We start from the raw sequence: 17,101 nt of genomic DNA on the forward strand, positions 1-17,101 counted from the left end.
TAAGAAAAATAAATAAAAAATAATATATTAATATATTTTTAGGTAAAAAACACATTTAAAAACAACTGTTCCATGTTCGAAACATCTACTGGAATTGGTCCACTCTCGTTTAAAACTGAAAAAACGGGGTGCCGACCACAGATTTAAGCCAACTGGTTTGAAACAATGTTTCTTTTAAAAGTAGCTTAAATGGTCAACCTCAATCAATGCTCCACATGCCAATATTACAGTAACATTCCATCTTAAAAAATCTTAAAAAAAGAAAAAAAGAACGTTATCCCTAAGATAAACTATGGCTTTCGAGGCCTGTCCAATGCTCATCATGAGGATACAAATATTGGGAGTTGCTCAGATAAAAGAAGACTTGGATGATGGCTCCATTTCAGAGATGTATAGTACAGATTCCCACTTTGTTTGGGATAAGTTTGACGAGATGCCGATTTTGATTAAGTAAAGTGGCTTAATTATTGTCATGATCATTCGTCTTTCAGAGGTAAGTTTTAACATTTAGAGTTTTTAAATTGTTCAAACCCAAGATCAGTTAGGCTGGGCCAGCCAGTGTTGGATGTTGACTCGGACGCAATTTTCTTTTTTGTTTTGTTTTATGATATAATTATTTTCATTGTAATGTTTATTTAATCCTTAGGATTCACAAGGATTTGTTTAATTTTATAAGGATGCTGTTTTTATTTTTAAAGTCTTATTTATATTCAAGTTTTCAAAACCAGATAAAATTTCAAAATATAATTTATATTATCATTTAAAATATTTTTTTAATTAAAAGTGTATTTTAAATTTAAAACTTATATAAATCTATATTACCTAGTGTTTAATTTATTAAATAAATAATGATGATGAGATTTGAACTTGTGATCATATAGTCATCAAGACTCTGATGCCATATCAAAAAACAAAGTCAATTCAATAACTTAAACTGTTAGGTGAAATTTTAAAATATGATTTATATTATTTTTTAATACAGATAATATAACCAAGCAAAAATTTCAAGGATTGAGAAACGCTACATAGTTTTTATAATATATTATCAGACTATGTTAATATTAGTAAAAATCTCTCATTCTGCAATTATAAAGAATATAGTTCAATTGATCAAATTTTAAATTTATTCTTAAAATATCACTAGTTTGAGTATCATAATTTTTAAAATTATTAAATATTAATATATTTTTATGTAAAAACACATTTAAAAACAACTGTTCCATGTTCGAAACATCTACTGGAATTGGTCCACTCTCGTTTAAAACTGAAAAAACGGGGTGCCGACCACAGATTTAAGCCAACTGGTTTGAAACAATGTTTCTTTTAAAAGTAGCTTAAATGGTCAACCTCAATCAATGCTCCACATGCCAATATTACAGTAACATTCCATCTTAAAAAAAAAAGAAAAAAGAAAAAAAGAACGTTATCCCTAAGATAAACTATGGCTTTCGAGGCCTGTCCAATGCTCATCATGAGGATACAAATATTGGGAGTTGCTCAGATAAAAGAAGACTTGGATGATGGCTCCATTTCAGAGATGTATAGTACAGATTCCCACTTTGTTTGGGATAAGTTTGACGAGATGCCGATTTTGATTAAGTAAAGTGGCTTAATTATTGTCATGATCATTCGTCTTTCAGAGGTAAGTTTTAACATTTAGAGTTTTTAAATTGTTCAAGCCCAAGATCAGTTAGGCTGGGCCAGCCAGTGTTGGATGTTGACTCGGACGCAATTTTTTTTTTGTTTTGTTTTATGATATAATTATTTTCATTGTAATGTTTATTTAATCCTTAGGATTCACAAGGATTTGTTTAATTTTATAAGGATGCTGTTTTTATTTTTAAAGTCTTATTTATATTCAAGTTTTCAAAACCAGATAAAATTTCAAAATATAATTTATATTATCATTTAAAATATTTTTTTAATTAAAAACATATTTTAAATTTAAAACTTGTATGGATCTATATTACCTAGTGTTTAATTTATTAAATAAATAATGATGATGAGATTTGAACTTGTGATCACATAGTTATCAAGACTCTGATACCATATCAAAAAACAAAGTCAATCCAATAACTTAATAGGTGAAATTTCAAAATATAATTTATATTATTTTTTAACACAGATAATATAACCAAGCAACAATTTCAAGGATTAAGAAACGCTATATATTTTTATAATTTATTATCAGACTATGTTAATATTAGTAAAAATAAAGAATATAGTTCAATTGATCAAATCTTAAATTTATTCTTAAAAAATCACTAATTTGAGTATCATAATTTTTAAAATTATTAAAGATTTATATAATTATTAACTTTAAAATTTTTAAAAATTAATTAATATACATGTAAACTAATCCAAACATGTAATTTAAAAAAAATTTCATGCTGATGTAATGGTCAGATATGCCAATGAGCGCTCCTATTTACACCAATTGTACTAGAAACATTTTGCCACAACTCAAATACCTATGTTTCGTATACAGGAGCCATTCTACACGAGTCTCGAACCAAAAGTGATGATGTAGAAGAAGGAAATAAGGGTTGTTTAAAGAATAGTTCATCTCTTAAAATAATTGCAGAAAATAACAGATAACGTATCTCACAGTAGAAATGATTTTACAGAATAGGAATGCCTTACATTGTCTCTCCTTAATTACACTTGAACTAAACAAAGCCAGCGTGATCTTAAGGAATGATTTATACATTAACCAATACAAAATGAAAACTTGTCGGAAAAGCAGGACATTTCAGCTTATGCACATCGACGATAAACATGCATATGACTTCAAGCATTGCTCAACTAGAGGGTTTAGTTGCTCCGGAAAGGCCAAAAAATTAGGCAGACCCTGTGCCAAAAACCCTTCTTCTTCTTCTTCTTTGACAATTGAGGGTTTTTGTCTCTCTTGTTAACAAGTGCAGCCATGAACTGAACAACAGCCTGATGAACAGAAGTTGAATAAGTCAGTCTCGAGTGTGAAACAGGTAAGAATTTAGATATTGGTAAGCCAAAAGTTGTTCATCAAACGTTACCTGAGCGCCCAAAGTAGTTACTTGTCTTGGTGGAACTTCCAGAGGAGTTTCATCTGCATGAAAAACTCTCAAGTTTAACAAGAGCCCAAAAGAATCTGGCAAGACTCTGATCTGATCATCACTTATATCCAACTCCTCGAGCAATTCAAGGTTTCCGATATTTCGTGGCAATGCTCTTAGATCCGCGAAGTTATTTGCAACATTCAATTTCCTGAGATTTTCTGCAAAACACAGGTTTTCAGGTATGAATTCTAGTTCATTGAAGCTTACGACAAGTTCCCTCAAATTGGAAAGATGGCCCATCGTTGTTGGTAACCCTCTAATCCTGTTATAGTGCAAAGTAAGAATCTCCAAACATGCCAGCTTTCCAATTGCCTCGGGAAGAGCTCTGAGCTGATTGAAATCTGATCTCAGCTCCACTAGTGACGTGCAACTTCCAATTGTGTGTGGAAGCTCCTCAAGTTCATTTGTTTCCACGTTCAATTTCTTCAAGCTGGTCAAACTCCCAATAGTCTCTGGCAACTGAGTGAACTGATTTGAACCCAAATCAAGATTCTCAAGGTTTGTCAACTTCCCAAAAGAAGCTGGCAACAATCTTAATCTGTTTGCATGGAGATCGAGATCGGTGAGATTGATTAGCTCCCCAAATGACTCAGGAAGGTTTATTAGTTGGTTTGAGTGGACATCCAACTTTGTCAAGGCTTTGAGGTTATTAATGTTGGATGGAAGTGCCATAATTTGGTTTTCGGATAAGTCCAATTCGGTAATAACTGATAATTTCCCAATTGACAGAGGGAGCCACTCAACTTGATCCATCAACTTGCCTCTAAGATCAAGAACAACAGCTCCAGTTTTTGCAGAATTTTCTATGATTGCTGCCACCTTCATTAGACTTAATTTCTCAGTGTCCACTTCACCTGTAATGCACCAAAACACATCCACGCATTAAAAAAGAGAGTAGAATATTCAGATTAGGAAAAACAGAAATGGAGCTGGAATACCATATCGTTACAGAAAACAAAATAAGAATTTCATTCCAAATTAGAATTTTGTTTCTTTTGCCTTTTCATTCTTCTTTAAGCCTCGCGCTCAACCCGCTACTACAAGCAGCACTTGAGCAGTCCAGGCATCTCTTTTTGGCTATCAGCAATAAAGAGAACTACGTATTCAACCAGAATTTAACAGAAGAACTCAACAGCACAGAAGTTAATTCAAACATGTTATTGATAGGATGTAGATCATAAGTAAACAAACCTAAATCGATTACGAAAAACTACCTTCTTCTCTTCCAGCACAATATTCTTTTCAATAATCACATCGAATTAACAACAAAACTTCATTTCTGAAACTGCATGAGTCAAGAACAACCAAGATATTCTTGAACTTCCAAATACACAACTGAATTTAGACAAGTTTAATTTTGTTTTCTCTCCCGTTTTTAATGTTTTGAACATGTAAGAATTAAAGTGATCAATATAGTTTGTCTTTGAGTACCAAGATCCTACAATCTTCAAGTATATGCATATACAAACTCTTGAAGCCAAACACCAAGGAAACATTAAAGAAAGTTCATTTCTTTACCTGAAAAGAAAGCAGCTTTCGAGGAAGAGCTCTTCGCCAAACCCTTGAAGCTAGCTTTCTTCGATTCTCCATCTTCTCTCTTCTTGATCAAACTTTCATCACTAACCACACTTTCTTTCTCGATTTCCTCAACTGACTCACTCATAGAAACCAGTTTCTCCTTCTGAGTACCCCCGGAAACCAACAGAGAAGATTTTTGAATCAACCCATCAAAGGTCTCGAACATCTTGTCAACTTCAACCAAGTGAAGAGCCTCTTTTCTCTGTTCATGGCTTTTAAACAACAACGCGGTCTTTCTCGCTTGTTGTAGCACGGAGAAGAGCTCCTGTGGGACATCTTGAGGACATTCCTGGTCTGAAATATCATCAAGCTTTGCCTGCTCTTCATTGTTGACAGTCTTGATCACAGAAATGGCTGCTTCAACTTCTTCGATGGAGGGTCTTGACGGTAGTGATTTGTAGAGTCTCATGATTTCTTCCACTGCATCTAAAAGACCAGGTGATGGGTCTTGGTCTTTGCTTGTTTTCACAGCCATGGCTATAGCGATCTTTAGGAAGCCTACAAATGGGCTGTATATGTGAACTTTGTTTTACTTCTTATTGAATATGATTTGAACTGGAAATGGTTACAGCTACCGAATTTATATAATTATCACCGGTCTAATCTATGGAATAATTAAATTAAGAGGCGATATTAACTTTGGAAACGAAGTATATACTGCTATATATATATATATATAGATAGATAGATAGATAGATAACAGGGAGTATATATAATTTTATTTTATTTTATTTTTGTCAATTAATTACCGCCAGTATTATTCTGTTCAACATTTTACACCTTGACTAATATCAGGAGAAGATATCGAAATCATGGAAGGTTAAAAACAGTAGAAGATTTTTATTGTGGAAGAAAGTCGATGACTGTGAACAAAAGTCTGCACACAGAATTTGGCGTTGCTTCACCCTGACATCTTGGGTGAGCAATGCGATGAAAATGCCATCAAAGGTAGCGAAAAAGTCATCGCAACAAAAAGTGTTTTTTTTATCGTGACTTGCTATGGTTTCCATGGTATCTATCCACACTCCATGTTAAGGTATCTTCTCATTTTTTTATTGTTCTTCTTGCTTCTTATTTGTGCTTTGATCGACAGCATTCAAGGCTTGTATTTATCAACTCTCAAGTCCTGATGGGCACAGCTTCATCAAATTACGTTAATATTAAATTCCATTCCGTTATCTCTACAGTGTTTACAAGAATTAAAATCAAGGTAAATTGTTACATGGATGATCTCTAAGGGTACTAAAGTAGATGCAAAATGTTTTAAATTATGTGAATCAAGTAAGTCAATGAAGTCAGTTGCATATAATTGTTTTTTCTTTTTTTAGAAACGATAATATATATATATATATATATATATATATATATATATATATATATATATATATATATATGAACTAAGCGGCCCACTAGCAAAGTGTAAAAAAGAGAAATAAAAGATGAATTGTGAATTTAAGGAAGAGAAGGGAAGGCATCAAAGACAAGAATTCCTTCGTAGAAACTATTCCCTTCACCCGAAGGAACACAATAATATAGAAAAACATGATTTTTTGATGAATTATGAGAGCCATTTCTAGTTGATAGTAACAGGGAAAGAGTGGTGAAAAACAATATTTTTTAGTTTACTAGCTTTATTTATATGTTAATTCCCGGCACATACAATGTTTTTGACAATCTCTTGCTATTTAGAGGGTGCAAATTTATATTTTCTAAAAAAAGAAGTTGATGAAGTCAAGAAAATTGTAGATTGAATTTAATTTTTTTATAGTTGCATCTTGGATTAAAATGTTTGGACTTAAAAGTGAACTTTGTCTCTAAACTTTGTATTCCTTGTAAAACAAAAGTATTTTATCATAAAAAAAATATTTTGATATTTAAATTAGTACCTTACAAAAGAGAATAAAAATATAACTAACAGAGTTTAAAAGAGTGAATGATTATATATGAAGATATGTTTTGTGTGAAGTTATTAAATGATGTGTTTACCTAATGATCTAAAGCATATATATATCTTGGCTACATTAACTTACTTCTTGAAAAGTGGAGTAATAATAAAAAATAATTACTTTGCCTGCAAGTACCTCATGGAGAGTGCAGAAAAATGATTTGTTTGTTGTTGTGTCTCATTGTGTTATTGATATGAAGGATTGATGCCTTTCTGAGTGTTAATATATATGTTATGTAGCCAATTAAATAGTTACTCATGATATTAACTTTATTCATGTAAAAACATATTTATTATGTTAACTTTATTCATGTAAAAGCATATTTATTATTAATAATTTTTTTTCTCATCACTATACTCAAATTGAGAGATTAATTAAAGTTTTCGCATATTATTATATCACAAAGATTGAGGGTTATTAGTTAACTAAGATTTTATCAGAATATCTTCATATATTTTTACCTAAAAACACTGAATTAAGAAAAACATATTAGCATAATTTTTTCACATTCTCATGTGCAAAAACATATTAGCATGATTTTTTCACATTCTCGGGTGCATTGAGCTTACATGTGTTGACACAACCATGCCCTAATAGAGGCGCACTGAGTTTGACCAAAGTCAGACCCAAGAGCTGAATGGGTCTGGTGCTAGCTAGACCCAATTACTGTTGAGCTTGACAGTGTGCTAAGCCTCGAACATGTTGGGTTTGACTAATGCTAAGCCTGGCTATGATTAGGCTTTGCAATGTGTCAAGTCTCAAATGTATTCGGTTTGACCAATGCCAGACCCATAAATTTCGGGTCTAGCATTGGCCATACCCAATTATTGTTGGATTTAATCGACACTAAATCTATGTTGAGAACTAGTAGTTGTTAGGCCCATATCAAGGACTAATGTTATAAAATTCATCACGTGAGCCTTTACGTCATGAGACCTTCAGGGGAAAAAAAAGGGTTCACAATCTTCATTCTCTACTGTATATATATTTTGAGAGCATCTCTCTCTAAATTATTATTGTATTTTCTCTCTTTAAAAAATTATTTATTTAAACATATGAGAATCTTTATTTTTACCAAACATGATCTTTTGCAGGTACTAGCCATAAGCTACACCAATCTATCAAACATCAAATATAAGCTATTAATCACCTTGGTTAGAGAGAATATATGAGATTGCTAGAACTAATTAATTAAATGATTATCCAACCTGAGAGTTTTATTCTTAGGTTATTTGGATTTTTAATATATCAACATGTGTGATTTTTGCCAAAATATTATACAATGTTTGATTTTAATTACCAAAGTAAACCAAACTTTAGGTGCTAGCTTTTAAGCACCTATCATTTATATAATGATGTCATCCTAATGCTTTTGCAATTCAAAATGATTTTGCAATGTCCAAAGAACATGACATTATACACAAAACCAAAGATATATAATTGTTTTTATAAACTCCTAAAGAAACTAAAGAGAAGGAAAATTTTATGAAGTAAGATTATGCTCTCATTGTTAATATGCAAATCAACATGTTCAAAGTAATAAGCAGCTAAGTATCAATAAATCTTCAAGGAAACTTTTCTAGAAATAAAATCAAAGCCACCAAAAATATGTATTTATGGTAATAAGTGTGATTTGGTAAATCTAACATTTTCCTTATCTAAGGCTTTTATTATTTAATTCTATATAAATATTGAAATATAACAAGAAGAATGATCAAAACATATGAAAAATAAGCAATTTATTACAAAAGTTACCCATGTTTTTCAGAAACAAAAGAAGCTTCAAAAGTGTGAAATTAATAATTGTTTATTTACATTTGAAATATTTGGAAGCAATACAGTCAATGAATAACTTCCTTCTTTGTGCTTAAAGATTACCTTCTAGATTTACATTAGATCAACCTAGATTTAAACTTTTGTCAAGATAAATAACAACATTAAAAACAAACTCTTTCAACTCTCTATATAACAATATAGTCTAAATTATGTGAGAGAGATAATGTACATCACACTTAAGATCTAAAATAAGAAAGTATTCCATCAAAAAGAATAACTAATCAATGTAAGTTCTTTCTTTTATTATGAACAAGCTTTACATTTTTATTTAAGAATAGGACATTTCAATTTGTTAGGCTCATTTGTTTAATCAAATTGAACCTTATCTCAAGTGTAACAACTGAAATATGATAATTTTATTTCTAAATTTTGCTATTTGCATGGATTATCTAAAACTATTGAAAACTAAGATGAATTGATCTTATAATGATATATAGACCATATTCAATAGGATTTTACATAAATCCAACACAGAACAATATCATTTTGTTCAAAACAAGTAAATTGAGATTACTTAAGATCATACTATATAGGAATTTAGGATAAAACATATTAAAGTTTAAAATATAATCTACAATCAGGGTATCTAAATAGAACAACCCTTTCTTATCTCTACTCCAACTCTTTTTTAACTAGCAACACTATCTTATAATTTTCATTACAAGAAAAATAAGGCAAAAATCTCACATCTTCATACCCTTCGCACACAGCCTTTACTCATTTCTTAGGCAACCATTCTAAAACCTCTCCCGTTAATTAATAAAATTAAATTAAAAGTTTCTAATCAATTTCCAATTAATCATGTCTAATTTATCTATGAACATTTCCTAAACCCTTAATTTTATCAATTAAACTACCAAATTGACAATGTTTTTAGAGTTTATAATTTTAGGAATCACGGCTCAACAATAAACAATTGCAAAATTGTTAATCGTGTTAACACACATGAAATAACCTAATTGTTAATAAACAAAATGTATTAAAACCATTATTGAAAGTCTAAATCCAAAAAAATATCTATATTCTTGAGTTCTAAGTTAGTGAGAAAGAGACCAAGGTTGGTTATTGAGTTCTAAATGTGAAAGGGAATCAACACGAGATAAGACAATAAAAAATCAAATTTTAAATTATTGATTTCAAGTTCAATTCTTTGTTTTTTAGTTAGAGAAAGCAGGGAAAAAAAGTGTCGAGAGGAAGAAAGAGCAACAAGTCTTCCCATATTATATTATATATAAAGGCATTTTAATCATTTCAATCTTTTTGAGATTTTTATTTACCCAAGATATTAAAAAGTGTAATTTATAAAATTATAGAGGAAAAATAAAATTTAGATCAAATTATAGAAGGATTTTTTTTCTTGTAATTATCCTTTTTTACTAATAACAGTTGCAATTCAAGCATAACATGATAAAACCACTAAAATGGAAGGAAAATTCACTATAGTTATAAACATATTTTACAATAAACTGTAAAAGTGTAATGATAATTTTGTCATTCTCAAAGAAAATTAAATGCCTTGGTTTTGGGATCATTTTATTCTTTTTATATGGTCAATTAGTTATTAAAGGATTTTTCAAGAGTATATGTATCTTTTCTAATTTTTAAAGTATAATAAAATAACATAATTACCCTTCAAATCAAGATTTTTAAAACAGCCACATGAGTGTATTTATGACTTTTTGTTTTCTTAAATACAATTAAATGGAAATTTTACCCTTTAATGAGAAAAACTTAAATCATGCATTTAAGGATCTTTTCACTTTGGTGTTTTCTGTTATTTTAAGGTTCATTAAGGAAACATGGTTGGTTTTTATTAATTTTATATTATTTAAATGGAAAAGTTGTTTGTGCATAAAAATGTTCCTTTTTCATATCGTTAAATGCGTTTTTGTATTCTTTTTCTATTGGTGCAACACATGTCAATGATGGAAAGACACTTTATTATTAGTGAAGTTTTCTTCTTTTTTCTTTTTTTCTCTCTTCTCTTTAAAAATCATAGTTTGGTCATTTTATGTTTATATTTCAAATTTAGTCCTTATTCTTTTAATTTTTTATTTTTGTTCTTGGCTTTTTGTAAAAGTTTTATTTGTTTTTAATTTTATTCTTCAATTCCAATTTGCCATATGTTATTTTTTTTGCTTGGCCCTTTTGTAAAAGCTATATTGGTTTTTAATTTCATTCTTGAACCTAAATTTATGGTATATTATGTTTTTTGATTTGGTCCTCATTATTTTGATTCTTTTTGTCCTTCTGTTTAAGTTATTTTTCTTTACAATTTCACCCTTTAATAAAAATTTTATACTTTTCCTCTAATTTATTTTAATTTTTATGCTCATTCTTCTAATTTCTATTTTAAAAAAAATTATCCTTTTAAATCCTTTTTTAATTTTAGATCCTTTTGTGTGATTGCTTCTCTTTTTTTTACATCTTTTAGTGTTTAATTTGTTGGAGATTTAGGCTTTGTTTTTTTTTTATGTACAGTGTTTCAAGTTTAATGACTCGGGTCATAGGTTTAAATAAAGGTGGCAATGGATACCTATTGGTTTGATTTTTTTATATTCATATGAGTATCTATTATCTAACTATTATTTATGATTGAATTAAAAATAAAATAGTTAATATATCTTTACAGGTTCTAGGTTAGGTTTGGTAATTTCTATATCTTACTCATTATCTATCAAGTAAAGTTACTATCCAAAAAATATCAACATATTTAACTCATGTCAGTATACATCTGGTTTCAATTAAATTATAATCTCTAGGCTTAGAAAGTTAATAGGGGTTAATATCTTTCTTTTTTTTGCTTATTTTCTTTTTTGATTTTATCATTTGACATTAGTTTCTTAGAAAAAAATTGAATTTGTGATTTTCTTCAAGTTCTATTATATCGGGTTATCCTAACTTCATAACTTGAAATGCGGGTTTGGTGGGTTAACTCAAGCTGACTCGCTTTTTATTACCAAGTTACATATCTATCATGCTAACCAAAATTAACTCGTCCTAGTTTTTGTTTATCATTTTTTTTACCCACTGTCATTCTTTCATATTTAATCAACTAAAAATTAAACATCATCATTTTTTTGGTTCTTGAAAATGGAAAATGTTTTTTCCCAAGTTATCCTGGTCTTTTTTATTTTTATTTTTGTCCATTTACTATTGTCACCTATTTTTTTCATCTAATTAAAATAAAACTAGATTATCTTACTAGTCGGGGCTATAACTCGAGTTGTTGAGTTTTATTTCTTTCTTTAAAATACACTTGTAACACCTGAACATCATTTTTCTACAAGAAAATAAATGAATGTAGACCCGCGGTATAATACGAACCCACATCTAGTAATGACTAAAGTGCAACATAATAAAACAAAATCAAACAAGCGTTTAATTACTGTTATCAATAAACATTATGAAATATATAAAATGGACTAAGGTTTTTGTAAAACATTAAATTGAAAAATAAAATTAAGGTTTAATTACATCAATCCTCTTATAATTTGCTCATTTTTCATTTTTCTCTATTTTTTTTTAAATTGTACTTTACATTTTTAAAGTTTATAAGTCCATGACAATTTACATCGTCATGTTATCGATCTGAAAAAATATTAGACTACTTATAGAATTACCATTATATTCCATTTAATGACTAAAAAGACATTGCAATATTAATATTATAATTTTTTCACTGAACCAAAAAAAAATTAGTGATCATGACTAACTTATTCTTCTTCTCTTCTTTTTCCTCCTTCTCAATCTTTAGCAAAACTATAGGAAATAATTGTAGCAATTATTTTTTTCTTCTTTTTTTTCCTTGTTTAGTTTTGTAAAAAGCTTATGTGTTTGGTAAATAAAAAATAGCAACAAATACTTGTTTAGTTTTGTAAAAAGCTTGTGTTTGGTAAATAAAAAATAGCAACAAATTTAATCCCAAAACCTCTATGAAATCTCAGCAACCCTTCACACCTCCTCAACAATCTGAATCAACCGAGCAATCCCTCTTCATCTTTCTCTCTTACTCACCTTCTTCACCATAAAATCACACATTTTTCAACCAAAACTATAGCCCTAAATCAATAAAATATTAAGGGACTCATTTTCTATCCTTTTATTTTGCCAACCATAAAACCCTAGCCAATAAATTATTTTTCTAAGATATTTGAAAGCTTGTTTATATTCTCATCAAATTCTCTAACAACTATTTCATCCAGATCTTTTCTAATAGAAGTGAGAAAAAAATAAGCCAAAACTTTTCATTTATTAATGCTTGCATCATGGTGAAATCCTTGCCCCTGTGTGAACCTCTGAAGTGATTTAAACAAACCAAGAGATCAATTATAGGTTCTAGTTGGTCCAATAATAAAGGATAAGAGGCTTAAAAAGGATTTTAATAGATTTCTTTAAGATATATGAGCTAAGATGGACTTTAAAAAGATATTAAATAATAAATTACTAGCAATGATTATTTTAATTTATGTTCAAGAAGGGATTGTAGGTGGACATTCAAAAATTACAAAAAGATTGGAATAAAAAATTCAAATTTGCTAATTTTGACCTTTCATTATTGTTTTGGTCATAATTAGAACTATAAAGAAAATTTTAATATGATTCTATTTACATTGGAAAGTATATATGTGTATATTTCTAGTGAAAAAGGAAAGCTTTATAATGAATAAAGAAGAGAGAGAACCATGTATTTGATATTGGGCTTTGATTCTGCCAATAGATTACAAAAATAAATTTGATCTTATTTAAATTAGTTGAGTTATTGTTTTATTTATCTTTTAATTATTTTTAGGCATTATATAAATACTAGAGCCTTTATTTAAACTTGAGTTCATTGGATTATTATTGTTATTTATTAGCTCTATCCATTTCCATGAGGGATATCCTTTTAGATTTGAAATTCTTTCTAGTATAAATATTATTTTATAGAGATTTTTTGAGGTTATACCATCTTTTTAATAAAAATATTGACATTCTTACTATCTTTTTATGGTTGAGTGATTCTCATACAAAGTTCTTAATTAGATTTGCAAACTCTTTCAATGATAATCAACTTCAATATGATTTTATAGTACTCATTCACATCTTTTTATAGACGTAAAGTGAGGTGATCATTACATATAACTTTCATTCTTCAAGGTAGGTTCTTGTTGGATCAAGTTTCAAACTATTCAAGTCTGATTTTAGCGTATCATATAAAGTCTCAACATTAAACTCTTTCCTCTTAACCCTCACTACTCCTTTAACAATTGTTTGGAATAGTTTTTCTTTTAATCATGCAATTTATTTTGTATCTCTAATGCTAGTAAAAAATCTACTATTTTAGGTTTGTCATTTTTAGTCTTATTGAATATTACCTTAGGGGTGTCTTGCCTAGATTTGTTGAGTTCTTATTTCATGGCTTGAGTGTCAAACCATAAATCCATATAAATTTCTTCTTATCATGACCCACATCTAAACCATGAATTTACCTCCTAAAATCTAACTCTCGAATCCTAGCAATTTCTTCTTTCACCATGACTTATAGTCATGAAAACCTTGGTTTGTTATATTTATTGGTTATGCTTATATGGGTAATGCTTACAATTAAACAATTACAAGACCATAAATCCTTTTTATTTATTAATATGTGATGAATCAAAGCCTTCATAATTGGGTGGAGAATTGTATTTTAGTTTGTTGGATTTGTATTTATAGAGATATGTTGTTACAATATAATAATATGTGAAATCTCAAGTTTTGCTTAAGAGTTAGGAGTTGAGACTATTAGGATATGAATGGCCTCTGATTGTGAGTGTGAGTGTAATTGTAGATTGAAAAAATGTTTGGGTTTTTTAAAAAAGAGGAATTTTAATTGTCATTTATTAGTGTTTTTGATATATTATATATGAGGTATTTTGGTTTTTTCTTCCAAGTTTAAAAAATAGATTGATTTAGGATGTAAAGTGTAATTAAAAACAAAATAAAGAAAAATAGTAAAATAAGCAAATTATAGGATCCTTTATATAATTAACCTTAAAATTAATCAAATCGTGTTAATCTAATTGTTAAGAGTTATATAACATTTTTGTTCATGTGATTAAAATCTTAAGATCTTGTGTGAGATTATGAAGAGTTATTTTTTCATGAATTTTCTATATTCAACATGGCTGGTCTATTTTTGATGGAATAAGGAAGTGAACTTAGTTTTGGTACAAGAAAGTTAATGCTATATTGAAAACAGTTAGAAACAAAATCTAATGATAAACTAATTTATTGACCCACGCTTCGTAGGGTGTCAATATCATTTTTTTTAAAAATGTAAAAACAATAGTAAAAATATAAAGAATATTTTAACAATGTTATTAAACCTAACCAGGTGAGATAATTTTTAAACTCTCACTCAACTCTTTACTAAACCCAAGTAATATGAATCTGATAATCATGTCAAACTCAAATGCCTTGCGTCTAACAGCTTTTCGAGACCTACGTGTTTTGGGTCTGGAGCCTTGCTAGGCCCAAATTCTTGGGTCTGGCATAACCTAAAAGCCTGGGCCTGGTAGTCATGCCAGACCCATATGCTTTTTTTAAAAATATATATATAAGAATTCACTTATAATTATTTTAAAAACATGTTTATTTTATATTTTTATCTTTGTTTTTTTAACCAAATATATTTTTATCTTTTATATATTTCTTTCTTCTGTTTTGGGACATTAACCACACACATCCTTAAAATTCACTTTTTTGTTATTAATATCTAATTTTAGTGAAGAAATTATATACAAAATTGCACAAATTAAGAAAGTCAAAAAGACAATAAATCTTTTATACATGCAGTATTTTCTTTTCCTACAACATAATATATCAATTTAAAAGTTTAAAAGTTTCCCTTGTGAGCATATATTTTAAATTTTTTATATATACTAATAGTTATAATGTAGAATAAACTCTTATTGTAACAAACTTTGACAATTAGATCATGCAACAACATCTTAAATTTAAAAAAGTATGGACCTTTTAAAAAACTATTCAATACTTGGATGGAAACATAAAATTAATGTTTTCATCTATAATACTTACAAAAAAGAAAAGTTTATTTTTGAAGACTTGAAAAGTTTCCTTTATGATCATATATTTCAATTTTTCATATATACTAATAGTTATAATGTAGAATAAACTCTCATTGTAACAAACTTTGACAATTAGATCATGCAACAATAACTCAAATTTAAAAAGGCATGAACCTTTTAAAAAACTGCCTAACACTAGGATGAAAACATAAAATTAATATTTTCATTCACAATGCATAAAAAAAAAATTATTTTTGAAGACTTGAAATAAATCACTTAGAACTAACTTTTTTTCATTTTTTCTTCTTCAATTATAACAAATTTATAAAATAAGTTGCACAAATAAAATAGAATTTATAATTAAATTTGATTGCATATGAATGAAAAATCCTACTTGAATGAGGCAATGCTTGTTTTTATAGTCCAATCATACTTTAAAAATTTTTAAATTTTTTTGACCCAAATGCAAGTCTAACTAGCCCAAGCGTATAGGTCTAGCATGATTGTCAAGTCCAAGCGCTTAGGTTTAGACACAAGCGACTTGGATCTTGCAACCATGTAAGACCTAAAGTGCGTGGGTCTAGTAAGGTATGACAAATATGCTTAATTTAATAAACAACAAACAAAGAGGATTATTTTGAAGTTTAGCTGTCAGGAGAGACAGAAAAGAAAGAAAAAACATGAACAATTGATTATCGATGACAATCCAACCATTATCTATTTACACATGACACAACATATGAAAAAGGACATGGTTATGCATACAGTTAGATGGCGAATAACCAGATTTAATCATCAGAAAGTGTCATACATGCCTCTTTAATAGTGCGGGTGCCGCCTACTTGTTGAGGCATGGGTCTGGAAGGGTATGACAAATATGTTTGATTTAATAAAAAATAAACAAAAAGGATTATTGTATACTTTAGTTGTCAGGAGAGAGGAAAAAAAAAGAAAAAACACATAAAATTAATTGAGGAAAAAAAAGAAAAAACACATAAAATTAATTATCAATGAGAACCCAACTATTATCTATCTACACATGACATATCATATTGAAGAGGGCATGATTGCGCATCCAATTAGACGACGAATGACCAAATTTGACCGTTAGGAAGTGTCATACACGCCTCCTTAATAGTGTAGGCATTACCTACTTATTGAGACATAAGAAATATAAGCTCGCAATTTTTTAATTAAAAAATAAGAAATGTATCGTGAAAATACTAAAATGTTCCATATGGTTCTCTTAATTATACAAAATATCCATGTAAAGAATATTAAAATACCTCCAAAGCAAAGCTTTTTTTTTTAATCTTTTCTAAGGCTAAAAACATTATTTAATTGTATATGAAAATTAAAAAAACCTAAGTATAGTCGTGAAAAAAACCAAAAAATATTTATTTGCTCATGAAAATATAAAAAATTAAAAATTAAATTATTATTATAATTTACTGTAAAAACTCTTCTAATCTACAGTGATTTTTTATATTATTTAGCTCTTGTTTTAATAATAAATTGAGAATTACTCGATAGCTAAAGGCATTAATAATTCAAGACTTGCCCTAAATATTTCTGGGCAGCAAGCCACCAA

General features: G+C 28.7%; 1 protein-coding gene across 1 annotated transcript; it reads right to left on the minus strand.

The window, feature by feature from the left end:
- Positions 1-2,548: 2,548 nt before the first annotated feature.
- On the minus strand, positions 2,549-5,327 carry LOC105128301 (plant intracellular Ras-group-related LRR protein 5-like). The gene is made up of 3 exons (XM_011029905.1): positions 4,617-5,327; positions 3,036-3,952; positions 2,549-2,943 (listed from the first exon to the last, which is right to left on the minus strand). Exons 1-3 carry the CDS (start codon positions 5,149-5,151, stop codon positions 2,815-2,817), a joined length of 1,581 nt encoding a protein of 526 aa, XP_011028207.1. The 5' UTR covers positions 5,152-5,327; the 3' UTR covers positions 2,549-2,814.
- Between the last annotated feature and the right edge of the window lie 11,774 nt (positions 5,328-17,101).

The sequence above is a fragment of the Populus euphratica genome, unplaced genomic scaffold (genome assembly GCF_000495115.2).
Source record: "Populus euphratica unplaced genomic scaffold, PopEup_1.0 scaffold49.1, whole genome shotgun sequence".
Lineage (NCBI taxonomy): Eukaryota > Viridiplantae > Streptophyta > Magnoliopsida > Malpighiales > Salicaceae > Populus > Populus euphratica.

Coding starts and splice junctions, on each gene's coding strand:
- LOC105128301 (XM_011029905.1), bottom strand. CDS start 5,151: ATGGCTGTGAAAACAAGCAAAGACCAAGACCCATCACCTGGTCTTTTA. Junction 3,953..4,616: donor GAAAGCTGCTTTCTTTTCAG/GTAAAGAAATGA, acceptor GGTGCATTACAG/GTGAAGTGGACACTGAGAAA. Junction 2,944..3,035: donor TAACTACTTTGGGCGCTCAG/GTAACGTTTGAT, acceptor TCTGTTCATCAG/GCTGTTGTTCAGTTCATGGC.